Below are 18095 nucleotides of genomic sequence, written 5' to 3'. Positions count from 1 at the left end.
ATGAGCCGACAACAGGCGAGAACACGAGGAGTTCAATAATGAGGAGCTATGATGAAGAACCGGTAGAGTTCTATCTCTCACCAAAAATAAATCAATTCAGGTGTTCTTCATGAAGCCCGAACCCACCGAGTTCTCCTCGATTAAGGCGTATAAAGAAAAGCACAAACTGTGTGTACATACACTGTTCTGTACACTATAGTGCGTACACTCTTACTGGTTCTTCAGTTGGGGAAACCCTTAAAGGTTCTACGTAGGACAGAGTGCTCCCCTAAGAACCTTCAATATAACTCCCTTATATATTTTTAAAAGTGTACAGTCTTAAACAATTTCGAAACCTCTGGGATTCTTAGAACTCACAAACAAAGTGTTTTCTTCTCAAGGGTTCCAAGTACAAAACCATTCAGGAGGCTAAGAACACCTCATTGTGCAGTGAACCTTTAAGAAGCTGTTTTTTTAAATGAAGCCTACGCCCGTGGAAAATGTCGAGCGGTAACGTTTTCTTCGGCTGTCCATCGGGGGAGCACTTCTACGCAGAACCCTAAAGTAGAGCGTGTTTCCCGGTCAGAAAGCGGTTCCAGGTAGAACTCTTGAAGAAAGGGATCAGAGGGGAGTGGACAGTTGTGGAAAAGGCTGATCGTTTTTCGTCACTAAAGAACGTGTACTTTTTATCCGTTTATAGTTGCTTTAAATGAGTATAAAACCAATCAACACCTGACGGATCAGAACGCAGAACCTTCCAGCGCAGTTCATCATTTCATAACAAACAGCCATTTTGGATTTTCTATAATAAAAAAAAATAAAAAATCAAAGTGAATGAAATTCCGGCTTCTCTAACTAACGCATCGTTAAATTCTGAAATAAAACTCATTAACGTCTCCCGAGAGCGTTTTTATTTTCTTGTGTTTCTGCTGGGTTTTGTTATTGTTGTTGTTGTTGTTGTTGTTGTCGGTGGTTATTATTTTTAGCGAAGCTGCTGAGCTGAACTGATGCAACTGGGTGCAAATCCCTGAAGCCCTGATGACCGCTTTTTGAGGGTGTTCATGTCTCCAGATGGCTGAGTGTGATGGGTCCTGACAAGACCGACCTCCAAACACACACACACACACATCTCTCTCTCTTTCTTTTTTTTTTAGAACCCTTAAGGATGATTCGTGTTGTCCCTCTGCGGGAACTGTGAAAGATTCTGTGTAAAACCCTACAAGAGAGTTCCATTAGAAAAGGTTCCACGTAGAAATGCTTTAGGAGACTATGAACCCTTCAATTATCCAGTGAACCCATAAACACCCTTTCTTCTAACATTCTTAAGGCTCGTCTCTCCTGGGGGAACTCCTACGTAGAACGCTACAACAAATGGTTCAAACCTTTTAGGAGACTAAAACCCCCTTGATTATCCACAGAACCTCTAAGGAACCGGTGAAGAACCTATTCTATTCGCGTCGCCCCTGCTATGAGAACCGTTCAAGCTTCTATGTAGAACCCTACAACGGAGTGTGCTTCGTCCATTAGAAAAGGTTCCACAGAGAACTGCTTGAGGAAACTATGAACCATTAAATGATCCACGATTCTTAAGAGTTCTTCGGGTGTCTCTCTTCGGGGAACCCGTAAAGATTCTACATAGAGCAACAAATGGTTCAAACATTTTAGGAGGCTAACCCTACAAGACAGAGTGTCTTTCCATAATAGAAATGGTTCCACATAGAACAGTTTTTTTTTTTTTTTTGGAAGCTAAAAATCCTTACCTGTCTAACACACCCTTGAAGAACACTTGTTTAGTAGAACCTTTACATTGCCTTTGCGGTCCCTCTTGGGGGAACCCTTTAAGATTCCATATAGAACCCTACAGCAAAGTGTTTAGAACCCTTCAGGGTTGTTCGGTTGTCTTTCTTTTGGGAAACCCGTAAAGATTCTATGTAGAACTCTACAAAAAAAAACGTGTTTTTCGACAAGAAACGGTTCCAGGTCGAAACCGTTTTGGAGGCCAAGAACACTTAATTATCCTCAGAACCTCTGAAGAACTCTTGAAGAACCATTTTTACCAAGATGCAAACATGGCAGAGTGCCAAAAAAATGCAATTTAGCAGTGGGGTTTTTATATAAACAATATAAAATAGGCGTATTTAACGCTTTGTTAAGCTCCGCCCCCTGGGTTACTCCTACATACAGAGACGTTAATATCTTGGTCGTTTTTTGGAGCAAAGTACCCAAAATTTTTGCAAGAATGTCATGGATGGAACTGTTGATGGAAACATACTAGATATTCTTTATTTATTTATTTATGGAAAGATCGAAACTCCAGCTAGCTACGCTCCTGGACAATTTCCGTACCCTTAACGACTCTACGTAGAACCCTCCAAATAAGTGTTTGGAAGCAAAGAACCCTTAAAGAACCCTTGAAGAACCTTTTCCAAGAGTAAACCCAGTAAATCATCATCATCATCATCATCAGGATGAACTGGCTGAGTGTGCGTGCACAGATCACACGCACAGCAGATTTGCCAACGATTAAACTTTTTTATTTGTTAAAGAACTTCACCCCATAGTTTCTATCCATTTAGAGTTACCTTTAAGGTTGTGGAACATCCCTGGTTTTGTTCATCGTCTTTTATTACCGAGAAACCGCAAAAGAAGCACAAACTCCTCCGTCCTAGAAGTTCTAGATTTACGTCGGACACTGGAGACTCCTTCCGTGAATGTTAAACAAACATGTTACTATAGAAACGATAACGTTTTAGAACAAGCGCATTCACGGGATAAAGAAAAAAAGCTTAAAATAGTCATCTTCTGTGGAGAAAATCCCTTTTCCTAAAAAGTGTCCAAAGTTTAGAAAGATTCAATCCAGAATTGGTGACGTTCTCCATCATGGAAAGAAAAGAAGAAAAAAAAAACAAGTTCTTATATCTTCCTCTCTCTCTCCGTCCTCTCCATTTAAAAAAAAAAAAAAAAAAAAAAAGGACATTTGTTTTCCGGAAAGATGGGAACGTACAGATCTGACCCGAGTGATCCGTGCTTCAGTGCGCAGTAAAAGTCCACACTCGGATCCAGAGAAGCTTCTGGAAAAATCCAGGCGTGATCCATTAAGATCTGTAAAATATTCCAGCTCTGGTATACGAACTGAATCAGAGCTTTCCGTATCAGACAGGATCCCGGATTCTCCACCGAAGCCACCGATCCGAGTGGAGGCACTTTACGACACCATCCTTTTAACTCGACACGTCTACAAATTCCCAGTATATCCACTCGGATCAGATCCGAGCCAGTCCGGAGTTCTCCGGTTCTCCGTCCAGCGTCCAGGCGAGAGAGAGCGAGCTGAAATAAAAAGAGAACGACGCCGGTGCTGCAGCGTGCTCGGATTCCGAGTCTCCTGCTCCTCGGGATTTCCCGGGATCGGTGAGGAGAAGATCTGCCGCGTCGCCCGCGGAGCAGAGAGGAGACCGATCCCGAGCGTGTTGTCCGTTCCCCGTCACGCCGGAGTTAGACGAGAAGGTGAGCCGGGATCGGACGGACGGATGGAACGTGCTGTTCCTCTCACGTGAGCTGGATGGCAGCAGTACGACTCGGAACGACAGAGGCGGGAGACGCTTTGTCTGTGAGGACGAGAGAGGGGAATGCAAAGGAATGTCAGATCAAATCTTTTATTTAAAGGATCTGATCGGTGCGCGGAATACGTCCTACTCAACACACACACGTTCTGCACAATACGTCCTACTCAACACACACACGTTCTGCACAATACGTCCTACTCAACACACACACGTTCTGCACCTGGGTTTATTAAATATACAGCATACACATGTACATTACTCATATCACAGATAAACCATCACTCTCTCTCTCTCTCTCTCTCTCTCTCTCTCTCTCTCTCTCTCTCTCGTAGACCTTGTTTTTCTTCTCCTTTGGTTTCTGCTTCTTCTCTTTCTCCACTTCCTTTCAGTCTCCTTTTCTTCTTCTAATCACAATTTCTTATTCACTCATTCTTTCTCTCTCTTATTTTTAGTTTACAGCCTTCTTTCTTTCTTTCTCTCTCTCTCTTTCTCTTTCCGTCATGCTCTTTTTTCTCGCTTTTCTTTTTGTTTCTCTTCATTTGTAATCATTTATTTTCTTTTTTATAACCACATTCTTTTGTTTTTCAGCTTTCAATCTATTTTTTTTTTCTTTCTTCTTACCACGCCTTCTTGTGTTTTTTTTTTCCCTTCCTTCCTTCCTTCCTTCTTTCTTGTTAATAAAGAGCAGATGATTTGCTGCTGCTTGATTGTAAAGCGTCCAAAGTCAAACATTTTTAAATGGACGTTTGAGGTTTTTTTTTTTTTTTTATAAACACAGCAACACGTTTTTAATGACATTCAGGTTTTTTTCCTTTCTTTTTTTGTTTGATACTCCTCTCTTTCTTTCCTTTATGTCTGTGTCTTTGTTTTAATTTTCCCACTCTTCCTTGTTTGTTTTTTTCACTTTAACTCCTGAACTCTTTTTTCTCTGACTCATGAAAAACACATTTAGTTATTAGTTTTAAATTAAAATGCATTTTTAAACAAACATAATAAAAAAATAAATAAAAAAAAAAACAGGCTACAGCTTCAGCAACGTGAATAGCAATATGTATTTCACTTCATTGAAATTATAATTTTTTTTAATGAAATTAAAATAATTTAAAAAATCATTTTTTAAAGAGAAAAAGAATATAAAACACGAAACAGCCAAAAAAAAAAAAAGAAAAAAGAAGGAAATAGCAGCAGGCAAGAGATGGCCAATTAGGTCTGCCAAGTTACCATGGCAACCAGGACAGACTCAACAAATGTTGAGTGCTGAGTGTGTGACACACACACACACACACACACACTCATTAGCATATCAGCTACACTGTATTTGTCTCATTTTATCTATGAAGCAATCAAATAAAAAATGTGTACAGGTAGTGTGTATTGTGTGTATTGTGTAGTGTGTGGTGTGTGGTGTGTAGTGTGTAATGTGTAGTGTGTAGTGTGTAGTGTGTGGTGTGTGGTGTGTATTGTGTAGTGTGTGTTGTGTGGTGTGTATTGTGTAGTGTGTAATGTGTATTGTGTAGTGTGTAGTGTGTAGTGTGTGGTGTGTATTGTGTGGTGTGTAGTGTGTGGTGTGTAGTGTGTATTGTGTATTGTGTAGTGTGTGTTGTGTGATGTGTATTGTGTAGTGTGTATTGTGTATTGTGTGTTGTGTAGTGTGTGCTGTGTGGTGTGTATTGTGTAGTGTGTGGTGTGTAGTGTGTATTGTGTGGTGTGTATTGTGTAGTGTGTGTTGTGTGGTGTGTATTGTGTAGTGTGTAGTGTGTGTTGTGTGGTGTGTATTGTGTATTGTGTAGTGTGTGTTGTGTATTGTGTAGTGTGTGCTGTGTAGTGTGTGCTGTGTAGTGTGTAGTGTGTGTTGTGTAGTGTGTGCTGTGTAGTGTGTGTTGTGTATTGTGTAGTGTGTGCTGTGTAGTGTGTATTGTGTAGTGTGTGTTGTGTGGTGTGTATTGTGTAGTGTGTAGTGTGTGCTGTGTAGTGTGTATTGTGTATTGTGTAGTGTGTGTTGTATGGTGTGTATTGTGTAGTGTGTGCTGTGTAGTGTGTGTTGTGTGGTGTGTATTGTGTAGTGTGTATTGTGTAGTGTGTGCTGTGTAGTGTGTGTTGTGTGGTGTGTATTGTGTAGTGTGTGGTGTGTAGTGTGTATTGTGTAGTGTGTGCTGTGTAGTGTGTGCTGTGTAGTGTGTGTTGTGTAGTGTGTATTGTGTGGTTTGTAGTGTGTTGTATGGTGTGTATTGTGTAGTGTGTGTTGTGTGGTGTGTATTGTGTAGTGTGTATTGTGTAGTGTGTGTTGTGTGGTGTGTATTGTGTAGTGTGTGTTGTGTGGTGTGTAGTGTGTATTGTGTAGTGTGTGTTGTGTGGTGTGTAGTGTGTGTTGTGTATTGTGTAGTGTGTGCTGTGTAGTGTGTGCTGTGTAGTGTGTAGTGTGTGTTGTGTAGTGTGTGCTGTGTAGTGTGTGTTGTGTATTGTGTAGTGTGTGCTGTGTAGTGTGTATTGTGTAGTGTGTGTTGTGTGGTGTGTAGTGTGTATTGTGTAGTGTGTGTTGTGTGGTGTGTATTGTGTAGTGTGTGGTGTGTATTGTGTAGTGTGTGTTGTGTGGTGTGTAGTGTGTATTGTGTGGTGTGTGGTGTGTGGTGTGTATTGTGTAGTGTGTGGTGTGTATTGTGTAGTGTGTGTTGTGTGGTGTGTAGTGTGTGTTGTGTAGTGTGTATTGTGTAGTGTGTGTTGTGTGGTGTGTATTGTGTAGTGTGTGGTGTGTGGTGTGTATTGTGTAGTGTGTGGTGTGTGGTGTGTATTGTGTGGTGTGTGCTGTGTAGTGTGTGTAGTGTGTATTGTGTAGTGTGTGTTGTGTATTGTGTAGTATGTGGTGATTGACGCGTCATCTGATAAACACACAGAGTTAATGAGCAGCAGAAGAAATGAATATAAATAGAGGAAATTAGCATAACCGTAACAGAAGGGTTTAGCTGTTTGATCTTCAGTCAGAATGAATGTAACTTTATTCTTATTTTTATTCTTCTTTCTCTTCTTCTTATCACTGTTATTAGATCTGCAGCAGAGCAGAGACCTGAACACAGTGAATAACAAATAAAACGTCCTCTAGAATCTGTTACACATATAGTAGATATGTAATACAGGATATACAGTGCAATCAAATCATCATAATCATCATCATCATCATCATCATCATCATCATAATCATAATAATAAATTGTGTTTTTGTTTAAAGTTCACAAGTCATGTATAATTACGGTGCGATTTTGTTTAGAGAAGTTTTTATTATTCTTAACTGGAAAAGGTGACAATAAATTACTAACAAAAATCAATAAAAACAGAAAAAGGACACGTGAGGGACAGAGAAAAAAGGAAGGAAGGAAGGATGGAAGGAAGGATGGAGAAATGGGAAGAAGGAAAGATGGAAGGAAGGAAGGAAGGAGGGAAAGAAGGAGAGGTGGAAGGAAGGAAGGAAGGAGAGATGGAAGGAGGAAATGCTGAAAGGAATGATGGAAGGAAGAAAGAAAAAGAAAGTAAGAAAGAAAGAAAGAGGTTTAAAAAAAATCTTGGGCAGAGAAATGAAAGCAAGGGGGAAAAACAGACTGAAGAAAGTGTCAAAGCAAGCAAAACAGAGTAAAGAAAGAGAGAACGTGAAAAAGACCGAGCAAAGCGTGAAAGAAAGAAACAAAAAGAGGGATGTTAAAAGAAAAAGAAAAACTGGGGAGAAACTGGGGGAAAGTAATGCGTTTTTGACAAAAGTACTGCACTCATACGGAGCTGAAAGAGACGAGGAGAAAAGAGAGAGAAGAAAGCAGAGAAAACAGGAAGGAAATGGAGATCAAGCAAAAGGAAAAAGAGAAGAAATAAAGAAGAAAAAAAAGAAAAACAACGAAAAAAGAGAAAAGGGAAAATAACACAAGGAAAGAAACTGTCATTAGAAGAAAAAGAAAAGGAGGGAAGGAGACAAAAAAGAGCAAGAAGGAAAAGAAAGAAAGATGTTTGCTAATAAATAAGTATAATAATGCGGGTCAGTGTGAAACCGTTCAAGTCAGTGAACTGCACAGTGTCTTTTACCTCCTCTTCCTCCTCTTCCTCCTCCTCCTCCTCTTCCTCCCTCCATCCTCCTCCACCTCCCGCAGGTGTAAACACATCCATCTGCCCCTCGGAGCGTCTCGTTTCCCCTCCGTGTGGTCGAGAGGAGAGAGACGGACCCTCGACCCGAGCCTTCAGCTTTCTGAGAGCTGTCGTCTTAACAAGCGCCGGTGGGAAGAGCCTGCCAGCGCTCAGCTGTCTCCACAGTGAAGGAGAAAACACCATTCTGAAACATAAAGAGGACGATAGTATGGTGAGGTCGCAGGGGTCACGGTGGGGTCACGGGGGGTTCGTGCAGTCTGGGCACTCGTCTCGCGCTCTGGCCTCCAGGTGATGTCATCCATCTGGCACTAATTTGGTCCTGAATTTCCTTCCTGGGTCACAAGGTGTGACAGCTCGCTCACTTTCTCTGGGTTTGCCCTTGTTCAGTGAACACACACACACACACACACACACACACACACACACACACTTCACTTTAACATTAACTCCAACACTGTACTGTAGCTCTGAATTTGTGTTGTGAATCTCACACAGAGCATTTTCGCATTAAGTATGATTCTCTCTCTCTCTCACACACACACACACACACACACACACACACACACACACACACACACACACACACACACACACACACACACATTATTAATGGCTTTGTTTTAAACATCACATTAATGTGCACAAGATACAGAGATGTTTATAAAAACTTCTGAAAATAATACTTCAGTAAAACACCAAATCTACAGTGATCAGAAGTCAGGAACGAATGAAAGTACGCTAATAATAATAATAATGCATGATGAGAAGGAAGGAAGACTGTGAGTGTTAAGAAAGAAAGAAAGAAAGAAAGAAAGAAAGACAATGTGAGTGTTAATATATATATAAAAAAGAAAGAAATTCTGAGTCTTAATAAGAAAGAAAGAAAAAGAAAGAAAGGCAGGAATCCTTTTCCTGGATGCCCTGAGCAGGCATCTATAGGCCAAAGAGGAACCTGGCTCGCTCGCTCGCTCGCGCTCGCTCTCTCTCTCTCTCTCTCTCACTCTCTCTCTCTCTCACACACACTCTCTCACACACACACACTCTCACACACACACTCTCACACACACACTCTCACACACACACTCACAGAGCTGGTCCAGATGGCAGGCTGTGATCATTTATTTATGAGGAAGTTCACAGAGTTCTGCTAGCCTGCTCTCTGAGCCACCCATCCCACACACACACACACACACACACGCACACACACATATACATATATACTGTACACACACACACACACCACACTACTGCTGCAGTTAAAATGGCGGCACCCATGCACATTTGGCTAGCAGTCAAAGCTAAGTGTAACTGCAGCATCATTTTAATCATACAGCGTCTATTCTTAGCAATTTAACAACACATCTGAGGTAAATGTGATGTTCTGGATGGTTCTGTATCATTTCCACCGTCACTGTGATTTTACAAGCCTTATAAAAGACACCTTATGACAGAAAGTTGACGTTTTTCAATACAACACACACGACTGATGTTTAGCATTTGATGCTAAGTGTAATTACGGTGTAATTTCAGTTGTACGACGCCTTTTCTTAATAATAGCGTTTTTCAATATGGTGGCAAAGTTAGCATTTGATGCTAAGTGCAATTACCGTGCAACGTTAGTTGTGGAACGTCTTTTATTTTGTCATTTTCCAACATATCTGAGGTAAATGTTAACGTTCCTGGCAGTTGTGTATTATTCACAACAATATTGTTCGCATAAAAGTGCTAAACGCTCCCATGGATGCTAGCTAAATCTCGCCAAGTGTGATTTCTGTCTTGTAAAGTCGTTTCTTAGTAATTTAACCGCACGTCTGAGGTAAATGTCGATGTTCCTGATAGTTCTCTCGTTTCTACTGCAAGTGACTGTATAAATGATCATTTAGAGTGTAATTTTAGTCTAACGAAGTCTTTTCTTAATCATTTAACACCACATCTGAGGTAAATATTGACGCTCCTGATATTTCTGTCTGGTTTCCACTTGAATTCACGGTGTAAATGATCAATTACGCTGCGATTATAGTCGTACAAAGCCTTTTTTTTTTGTTGCTAATTTACCAGCACGTTAGAGATAAAATGTTGATGTCACCGTGTCTTTACATTGTCCGTGTAAATGACGTAACGTCTACACGTATTGTACGTGTATTTCCTGGTGCTCAGAAAGCAAATAACTTGTGTGTCACAGTGTTTTTCAATATGGCGGAGAAGTTAGTATTTGATGCTAAGTGCAATTAATGTTAGATATCTGAGGTAAGTGTCAATGTTCATGGCAGCTTGGTAGCTAAAGCTGGATTTTTAGACAACGACACCTCCAAAAGAAGAAATAAGAAATTGTCTGTCCTCACAGTGCCTTCAGTGTATATCACACTATTTTACTTTTCTTTTTTTCTTCTTCTTTTTTTAAGAAATATACAGCCATGGATGGAGAAACATCAATCATTCCCCATATGCAAGCTGTAAATATTATGTACACTCCTAAACACATCACACACGCCTTGATGTTTCAGGTCTAGCGAGCCAATTCCTGTTAAACTCCCTCAGCGTGAAGAGGCCACGGCTTAAACACACAGTGTATATTTTGCCAGATGTGGTGCGATGAAATATAAGAGGGACGGGACGCGTGTACACTCGGCCTCTGTCTTCAGTTTCACTTATATTCTGTCAGGAAAGTCAGATTCACGTTTTTCATCATGTTTTATTTTGTTTTTAGGCAGGGTTTCCTGTCACGCCACAGCGGATCTACATGCTTCACCGGCCAGTAAGAAATCCAAACTTTTGTTGTATGAATTTTATTAGGGTCAATATTAGACTTTTCCCTTTTTTACCTCCTCTGAATGTTTTTTTTTTTGCTTTTCGTGGGTTTCTAAAAGCTAGATGTCAACAAATTATATTAATAGTAGTAGTAGTAGAAGAAGTAGCACAACATTACTACTACCACTACTACTACTAACAACAACAACATCTGGATAGTCAATTTTTTGTTCTCTTTTTTACTATATATATATATATATATATATATATATATATATATATAAGGCACATATGGTTCAACAAACCCTCTTAATATTATTAAAATTAATATAATTAATTAATTAATTAATATATTAATAATCATATTAATATTATTATTTTATATCATCATCGTTGGGTGTAATGACGTACACAAATCCTCATCAAAATATTATAAAGAATCTAAATATCCTAAATAAATATTACAATTTTTGTTTTTTTATTTATTTATTTTTCCATGTTTGGTTGGGTTCTATAGAAAAATAAAACCCGTCTGTCCATCCATATAAACCTTGAAAATGACAATGAGTTTCAATTTTCCCATGTATACGAATGGAAAATTTCACACGCACGGATGATGTTCTCAGCTTCTGTTCTCTTTGTAACGTAACGTTTTAATTGCTATGCACAGCACTTCGGTAGCTCGGTGTAGTAAGTGCTATATAAATGACATTTATTTTTATAATCTAGTTTTCCCTCAGGCGGTTGCAGAGTCAGCAGTTCTGCCAGTCATCAGCACAGATTTGATGGTGCTGCGAAATCTCCTTCACACAAATCCAAACCGAAACCCATATGTGCCGTTTCTTTCCATTTCCACACAAACAAAATCATAACGTGTTTGTTTACAATTACGGGCAAGTAGCCGCATTTTAACAGGTTAATAAAGATTTAATGTTTAGAGGGAAGAGATTTACACAGCCGCGTCTTTACGAGTCAGTAAAACAGGTGGAGGAAAATGTGCTTAATGCAGCCCATGAGCTGTTAAAAAATATTTTTTTCCATTGAAGTTCCCGCCGTTAACAAGTCCATAAAGAAACATTACGGTGTGTGTGGCTTCGCTTTGAGCACAACTGAGCACCAGACTCAAAATCCTCTAAAGTTAACACGATTTTTTTCCGTTCACTAAATTTATCCACGCAGTGCATCAGTTTGACCAGAGGAGGCGCTGTTGTAAACATTATATTATTAAGTTTGCAATGAACCAATATTCAACAATGGAACAAATCACTATCATGTCTGCGCTATAAAATAACGCACAGTGCAAAGATTCTCTCGACGTCTAACACATATATAATTGTTCTTTAACATGTACGTGACCTGGTTTTAAACACAATTTCACACCAGTGATACGCCACATCTGGAAACAACGTCTTACTGTGATGTAATGTACAACATTATAAGAGAACAGTAAAAATGTTTGTTTTTTTTTTTTAATCATTTTGTTATCACGGTATACAGTCATGCTAATATATCTTTATATTCCCAATTTACTCAATAAAATAAATACACTAATTTTTCTTCTATCCAGGCAACTTCTACAGCTACTTTAAAATTTTAACGAGACATTAAAAAAAATAAAAACTCAAGCTCATATAGTTAAAAAAAGAATATAAAAAAGAAAATACTCATACTCAATATCATGTGTATGTATTTGTTAAATATTAATAACGAAATATTTATAATAGTAGCAAAATAATGTAACTATATTATTGAATATTTAACATCGTCGCTATCAACATAGTAAAGATGAAAAATCTCGTAAATGTAACCGATGGCAATTGTTAATTATGATATAATTCACACTCTTCAATTCACCCAATAAGATTTCAAAAACAAATGTACTGATGCTTTGAATTCAACATAAACCTTGATTTAGCGTAAATTTCTGAAGATAAACTTCAGGCTTCTAAAACGTTAAAAAATTATTCATTTATAAAGCTGAGAAAATAAAATATTTGTTTCAAGGAAACGCACCTGGTTAAGTCCTCTGTGGTTCTGACCCACATCGTCTTCCATAGTCTGGTTATCCATTTGGACCCACTTCGCGCTCCACGTTCTTTGTTTTTGTTCTTTTTCATCGGTACGTTTTAGAAATGGTTTTCGGGGACTGTTAAGAATTTTACAATTGCATGTCATAATTTGAGCATTAGTTGTTCGAGGATACAATGGCAAAGTGAACTCACATGATGAGAACACATTTACATGACATGGAACATACACAACAAATTCACTTTATGATCAAAGAATGTTTGATCATAGAATTTTTAACAAATTCATTTTAATAGCAAAATATGAACACTGAGTTTAGAAATATATCATTAGAATTTGAGATTAGTGATCATTTCTTTAATCTATTAAAATGACCAAATAGAACCGTATAATTCCAAGATCTTAGCGTGTATGTAAATAATAAAACAAATACACAGAATGATTAAGAGTTACAGATTTTCAGTTTTAACCTGAAATTGATACTAAATAAGTAAATAAATACAAACATAAATGTGAACAAAGCAACTCGTAGCCTGCTGGAGATACTTCTAGGATTAATTGTATATTGAGATTGTTGAGGATTTTTGAACTTAAGTGCAAAAAACAATTTTATATTCTTTTTTAAAATTTTTTTATTTATTAATAAAGTGTTTGAGGATGTTCACACATAACATGGTACATTTAAATAATATAATAAAACTAATACTTTTTTTTTTTTACCATTTATGAAATAACTACCAATGCAGCAAATTCAAAATAGTAATTTACATTTGAAGAGCTAAATATTTATATTTGTAGTCACTCAGTGGTTAAGTTTCTGTGCTAGTGACCAGAACATTATACGGCCCTTAAGCAAAATCCTCAACCCTCAACTGCTCGGCTTTTTATTTATTTATTTCGGTAGTTTCGATTTTTCACACCGTGAGGTTTTTTTTTGGCTGCCCTTTTGGAACAATGAAATCTTTGTTTAAAAAAAAAAAAAAAAAAAAGGTTTTGGGGAAAAAGAAAAAAACCTCCAGCATGCTCTCCTCACAAATCTGGAAAAAAGACGAAGGTCAAAGGTCATCATGGTGTGCACTTCTGCCCTTTCTGATGAGCTCAGCAGTTTTCCCATGATGCACTGCACTAGTCTGCCAAGTCCTGTTCAGGCCTGGTTGATCATGATAAATGCAACTGTGGTACTTCCTGACAAAAAACGAAAGAAAGAAAGAAAGAACCCAAGTTTCTGAGAGGCTCGAGTTTGTATTGTATTTGTGCACTCTGTTCAACGATTGCACGTTGGCTACACTCAAAACCACAACACTATCATGCTAACTTGAAGTGGTCCATGCTAACCGCTATTAGTATACTCTTTTCCTTCAGCGCCGTTCGTTGTGCGTAATCACTTTCAACGCACTGTACGTGACATCTATTCATTTACTATCACTCGCTGGTTTATTGGCTTACTTGAGGATAGATCTACAAATATAATCACTCATTATTCATTGAATAAAATAACCAGCTAGGTCGCCAAGCGAGTTCCCTTTCGTGGCTAGCGTGCCAGTCACACACGTTCGCTAGATCAGCTTCTAGGTCATGTGACTTCTGGAAATACCAACACGAATTGGACCACAGAGTAGACAGCTAGCTACAAGACAAGCAGTTTGTTTATTTTATCAACAGAATTTTAGTGAACAGCTCAAAGAAATATAGAAAGCGGAAGAGTATTCCAAAGTTGCTGAAACATAGTGACGGTTATCTCTCGCCAGTTTATCGGATTGCCCAAGAATGACTCCGCAGCTACCACAGCTAGCTAGCTACGTTTGTACACACATGCCTCACTGTGGAAAATGTGGGGATTTGCTGAGGAGTCTCAGTTCAGTCTCGTCCATTGAACAGAATTATGGGACTAGCTAAGCTACGAACTGAATAGCCTTTTAAAAGGGGTTCTTCAGACAGGTTCCTTCAGAGAACCTTTAAGATCTTCCAATTAGGTGCATCTGCGTGCTGGTTTGGACATTTTATCGTTCCGTCGCTCCTCGAGCATTCAACATGAACTTCAAAACTGTTCTGATTTTCCACTGAGCACGTCAGGGAACTGGGAGCGGGCAACACTCCACGCGCAACCATTCTGCCGATGACGTCATCACGGCTGATCTTTCTAATGGTTTTTTTTTCCCCCCAGCAGCCGTCCTTCAAGCATCAACGACGAGCTATAACTCCAGCTTTAATTGTTGCGCAAATTGCTCTGCGGTTGCGGAACCACCTTTGTGACGTTTACCAGCGGAGACGTTCATTGGCCACAACAAACGAGGCTCGTGAGTGTGTATTCCTTGTGTGCGTTAGGTTCTCAGAGGGTTCTGCGCCAGGATTTAATCAGAAGCATGAGTTTGTGGGGTTTTACACAAACTTTACCGTATTACATCTGCCTGCGCTGTTACCAACGTGTACGCGGAACTAAAAACGACGGAATACCAAAGTGTACGAAATATAGCGAATAACGGCGTGTACAGAATACTGAAGATGTACTGCGTACCAAAACGTATGAAATGCCAAGGCATGAGGAATACCGACGTGTAAGGAATAAAGTGTACAAAACACCGAAGTGTACAGAATATGAAAGTATTCAAAATAAGTGTATGAAACACCAAAATACGGAAGTATGCGGAACACAAACGTGTGGGAAATACAGCAGGAAAGAACAAAGAGTACGGAATTCTGCACTCCTATTTCCCATAGAACAGTTTTTACCCAGAATCCCCAAAGCAGGATTATTACCTTAGAGATCAGAGATGTGTTAACTATCACTTGACCGAACACTGTCCCAGCTGTGCAAAGAAACGCTTTGTGTAAATCCGACGTGTAAACTTCACTCAGGTGAGGCGGTGCTCGGAATGCCGCGATGCTTCATCACGCTTCATCACTCAGGTGGTCCATACATGCATTTTTCTTTTTTTTTCCCCCTTCCATGTGAGACTACGTTCTCGCGTGTGCATGTGTTGCTCATTTGTCAAATTGTCAGAGAATTTGCATAAAAATGTAGTTTTGTGCGTGTACGGGTCTGCATCTGGCTTCCAGCTGTTACGCACATCTGTCACGCCGCTATGGACGTGCGACGCTGTATATCGATACGGCGGTAACGTATCGACAGTGTAGAACGATTTCCACGATCATCGGTACACCTTTCTGGAGCGTGCTAATATTAAAGTAAGGTCATTTGTGGGTAACTTTCGAAAATAATCGAAAGAAATCTAAAATTACCCGCAATCTCCGTCTTTAATAAAACCTCGTTACGAGTCCCGATTCCCGTCCGAACGCAATTAAACGTGAGCCTTGGAGGATAAAGTAAAGCTTGTTAATACGTTTCTTTACTGCACTTGTGACCATATTAAATCTAATAATACGATATCGTGCGTGTGTGTGTGTGTGTGTGTGGGTCGTGGACCTGCCAGCTTCTCAGGCATACAAAATGAAGTTTTCTCTCATTATACAGTCAAAGTCAGACTCCAGCCTCTCAGAGGGACGTCAATAACAAACAAACTGAAGTGAATAAAGATCAGATTACTGCGTTTTGGCTGCGTAGGCAAAAAAATAATAAATCAACCCTTTCAGCATTGATTATGATAAATAGCAGCTCTCGATGCAACGAGTCGCAACATGCATGAGCGAAGGACAACGCTGCATGAGTTGAATACGCGAAGAGTACTACTAAGGGAAACGTCTGGAATCTGGACAGAAGGCGTGACAGAGCAGCCGAAAGTCGTTTATTTTCAATTAAGGTTGATAGATAAAGTGGTGACGGAAGCAGAGGGAAGTGGGCGGGGCTAGATGCATCAAATCTTAACGGGATTCACTGATTTATCGTGTACGGTATTACTAATACAAATGATCGACAAGGATTTATCCGATTTCTAGACATTTTCACAAATTTGGAATCAGAAATCATCCTTTGTCGGATCGTTTTGATAACTCCCGTCGAAAATGGGAGTGAATAGTGAAGCGTACGGAGTAGTGAAGTGAACCAAATGATGAAGGATAAGGAATAGTGACGCGGACGGAATAGTGATAATATAGTGTATGGAATAGTGAAGTGATTAGCGCATTTTAGAGCCCTCTGCTGGCTGAGAGGTGAATTACAGTTACAGCTTACAAGACTTCAACTTCCTTAACCCTATGGATGAACGGATGGTTGAATGGATGGATGGACTAAAAATGAATGGAAGAACGGATGGGGGATGGTTGGAAGGTTGGGTAAAAGGAAGACTGGATGGATGGATGAAAGGAAGACTGGATACAAGCCACATGAATAGAAGGATGGACAACTGAAAGGAAGACCTGAAGGGATGGATAAACGGATGGATGAAAGGACAGACGGATGGAAGGATGGAAAGGACAGATTGTAAAAGAATGAAGGCAGGAAAGTAAGGATGGATGGACAGATGGATGAAAGTATAAAATAGCAGATGGATGGATGGATAAAGGGACGCAGGGACAAATGAATCAGAAGTAAACAATTCAGTTTGATTCATAAATTCTTCTCAAAATCGAAAAATAAAAATGACCTCAACCAAACATCATACTACATTTTTAACTGATGTTATTTATTTGAGATTTTTTTGGGGATGTATTATTGAAATTTTTCTTTATGCATTACACATTAGAGGCCAGAGGCAGTCCACGTCGTGTCCACGCTGCCCTCCGGCTGTTTTACATTTTAGAACAATTTCTTTTGAAATAAATTCTCGCTTCATCTCGGCGACAGAAAAATAGAATTAATACCTAAATAAATAAAAACAACGGAGCTCCACAATCACTGTTTTATTTCTCCTCAGGTAACAAACACGGCTCTCTCGGATGGAAAACCCTTTCATTATCATCTATCGCTATCGCGCTAAATCTGGAGATATTTACACACTAACAGGCTCCGCGGTCGGAATTCATATCTCCACCTCGCTTAAATCCCAAACCGGCGTCCTTTCATTTTTCCCCCTGCTAAATCTGAGCCGAGTCTGGATCATGCTAATTGCTGGTGGTACCTTGGGGCCTGAGCCATGAGCTCATTATTTTTACCTCCAGAAAGCCCTCACAAACAGCAGGCCCACAGAGGGAGTGTGTGTGAGTGTGTGTGTGTGTGTGTGTGTGTTTTTTCATATTCCCCCTAAAGTGTTAGGGAGTTCCTTTTCATTTCCACAATAACAAGCAAGTCAAATATACTTGCAGCTCATTTCTCTTACGAAAAGAAAAAAAGGAGGAAATCAGAGCTAGCTTAAAGCTCACGGATTATTTTATATCATTTTACGCATGAGAGGCGAATCTTCACTTTAATTAGCTGCTATATTCAGACGCTGACATTAAATTTCTGCTTTTCTTTTTTTTTTTTTTACTCATTATTCTCTTTAACACCGCTCCTCTATTCCCGCTTTTTCTTCTTCTTGTTCTTCTTTTTTTTTTTTATCTCCGAGAGCTGTGCATTTAATTAAGCGGAGGGCAGCAACGACATCGGCTGACGCTTAAGGAGTCCCCCACCTCCCCCCACCCAAACACACACATGTACTTTCTCTTATTTCCTACACGGGCATTGATTTTTAATCTGCACGAACAATTTACACCGATCATCCTGCTCAAAAGTTTACACCCCCCCCCCCCCCGGCTCTTGATGTGTGGTGTCGCGTTCTT

The 18095-nt window shown here is 39.5% G+C and overlaps 1 protein-coding gene across 11 annotated transcripts in view; it reads right to left on the bottom strand.

The window, feature by feature from the left end:
- Positions 1–623: 623 nt before the first annotated feature.
- The window catches only part of LOC108262770 (uncharacterized), a 76793-nt gene continuing 59321 nt past the window's right edge, over positions 624–18095 (bottom strand). For 3 of the 11 annotated variants that reach the window (XM_053686766.1, XM_053686880.1, XM_053686920.1), the window contains 3 exons: positions 12426–13625; positions 7605–7848; positions 1923–3584 (listed from right to left, as the gene is read on the bottom strand). In XM_053686766.1, the coding sequence (XP_053542741.1) occupies positions 3243–3584; positions 7605–7848; positions 12426–12529 (690 nt within the window). In that variant the 5' untranslated portion in view covers positions 12530–13625 and the 3' untranslated portion in view covers positions 1923–3242. Of the gene's footprint in view, positions 3585–7604; positions 8043–12425; positions 13626–18095 lie in introns of all 11 variants that reach the window. The other 8 variants (XM_053686806.1, XM_053686859.1, XM_053686837.1 and 5 more) reach the window with 7 other exon arrangements.

Source organism: Ictalurus punctatus, chromosome 1, assembly GCF_001660625.3.
Source record: "Ictalurus punctatus breed USDA103 chromosome 1, Coco_2.0, whole genome shotgun sequence".
NCBI classification, from domain to species: domain Eukaryota; kingdom Metazoa; phylum Chordata; class Actinopteri; order Siluriformes; family Ictaluridae; genus Ictalurus; species Ictalurus punctatus.
This window is presented reverse-complemented; position numbering and strand designations above follow the sequence as displayed.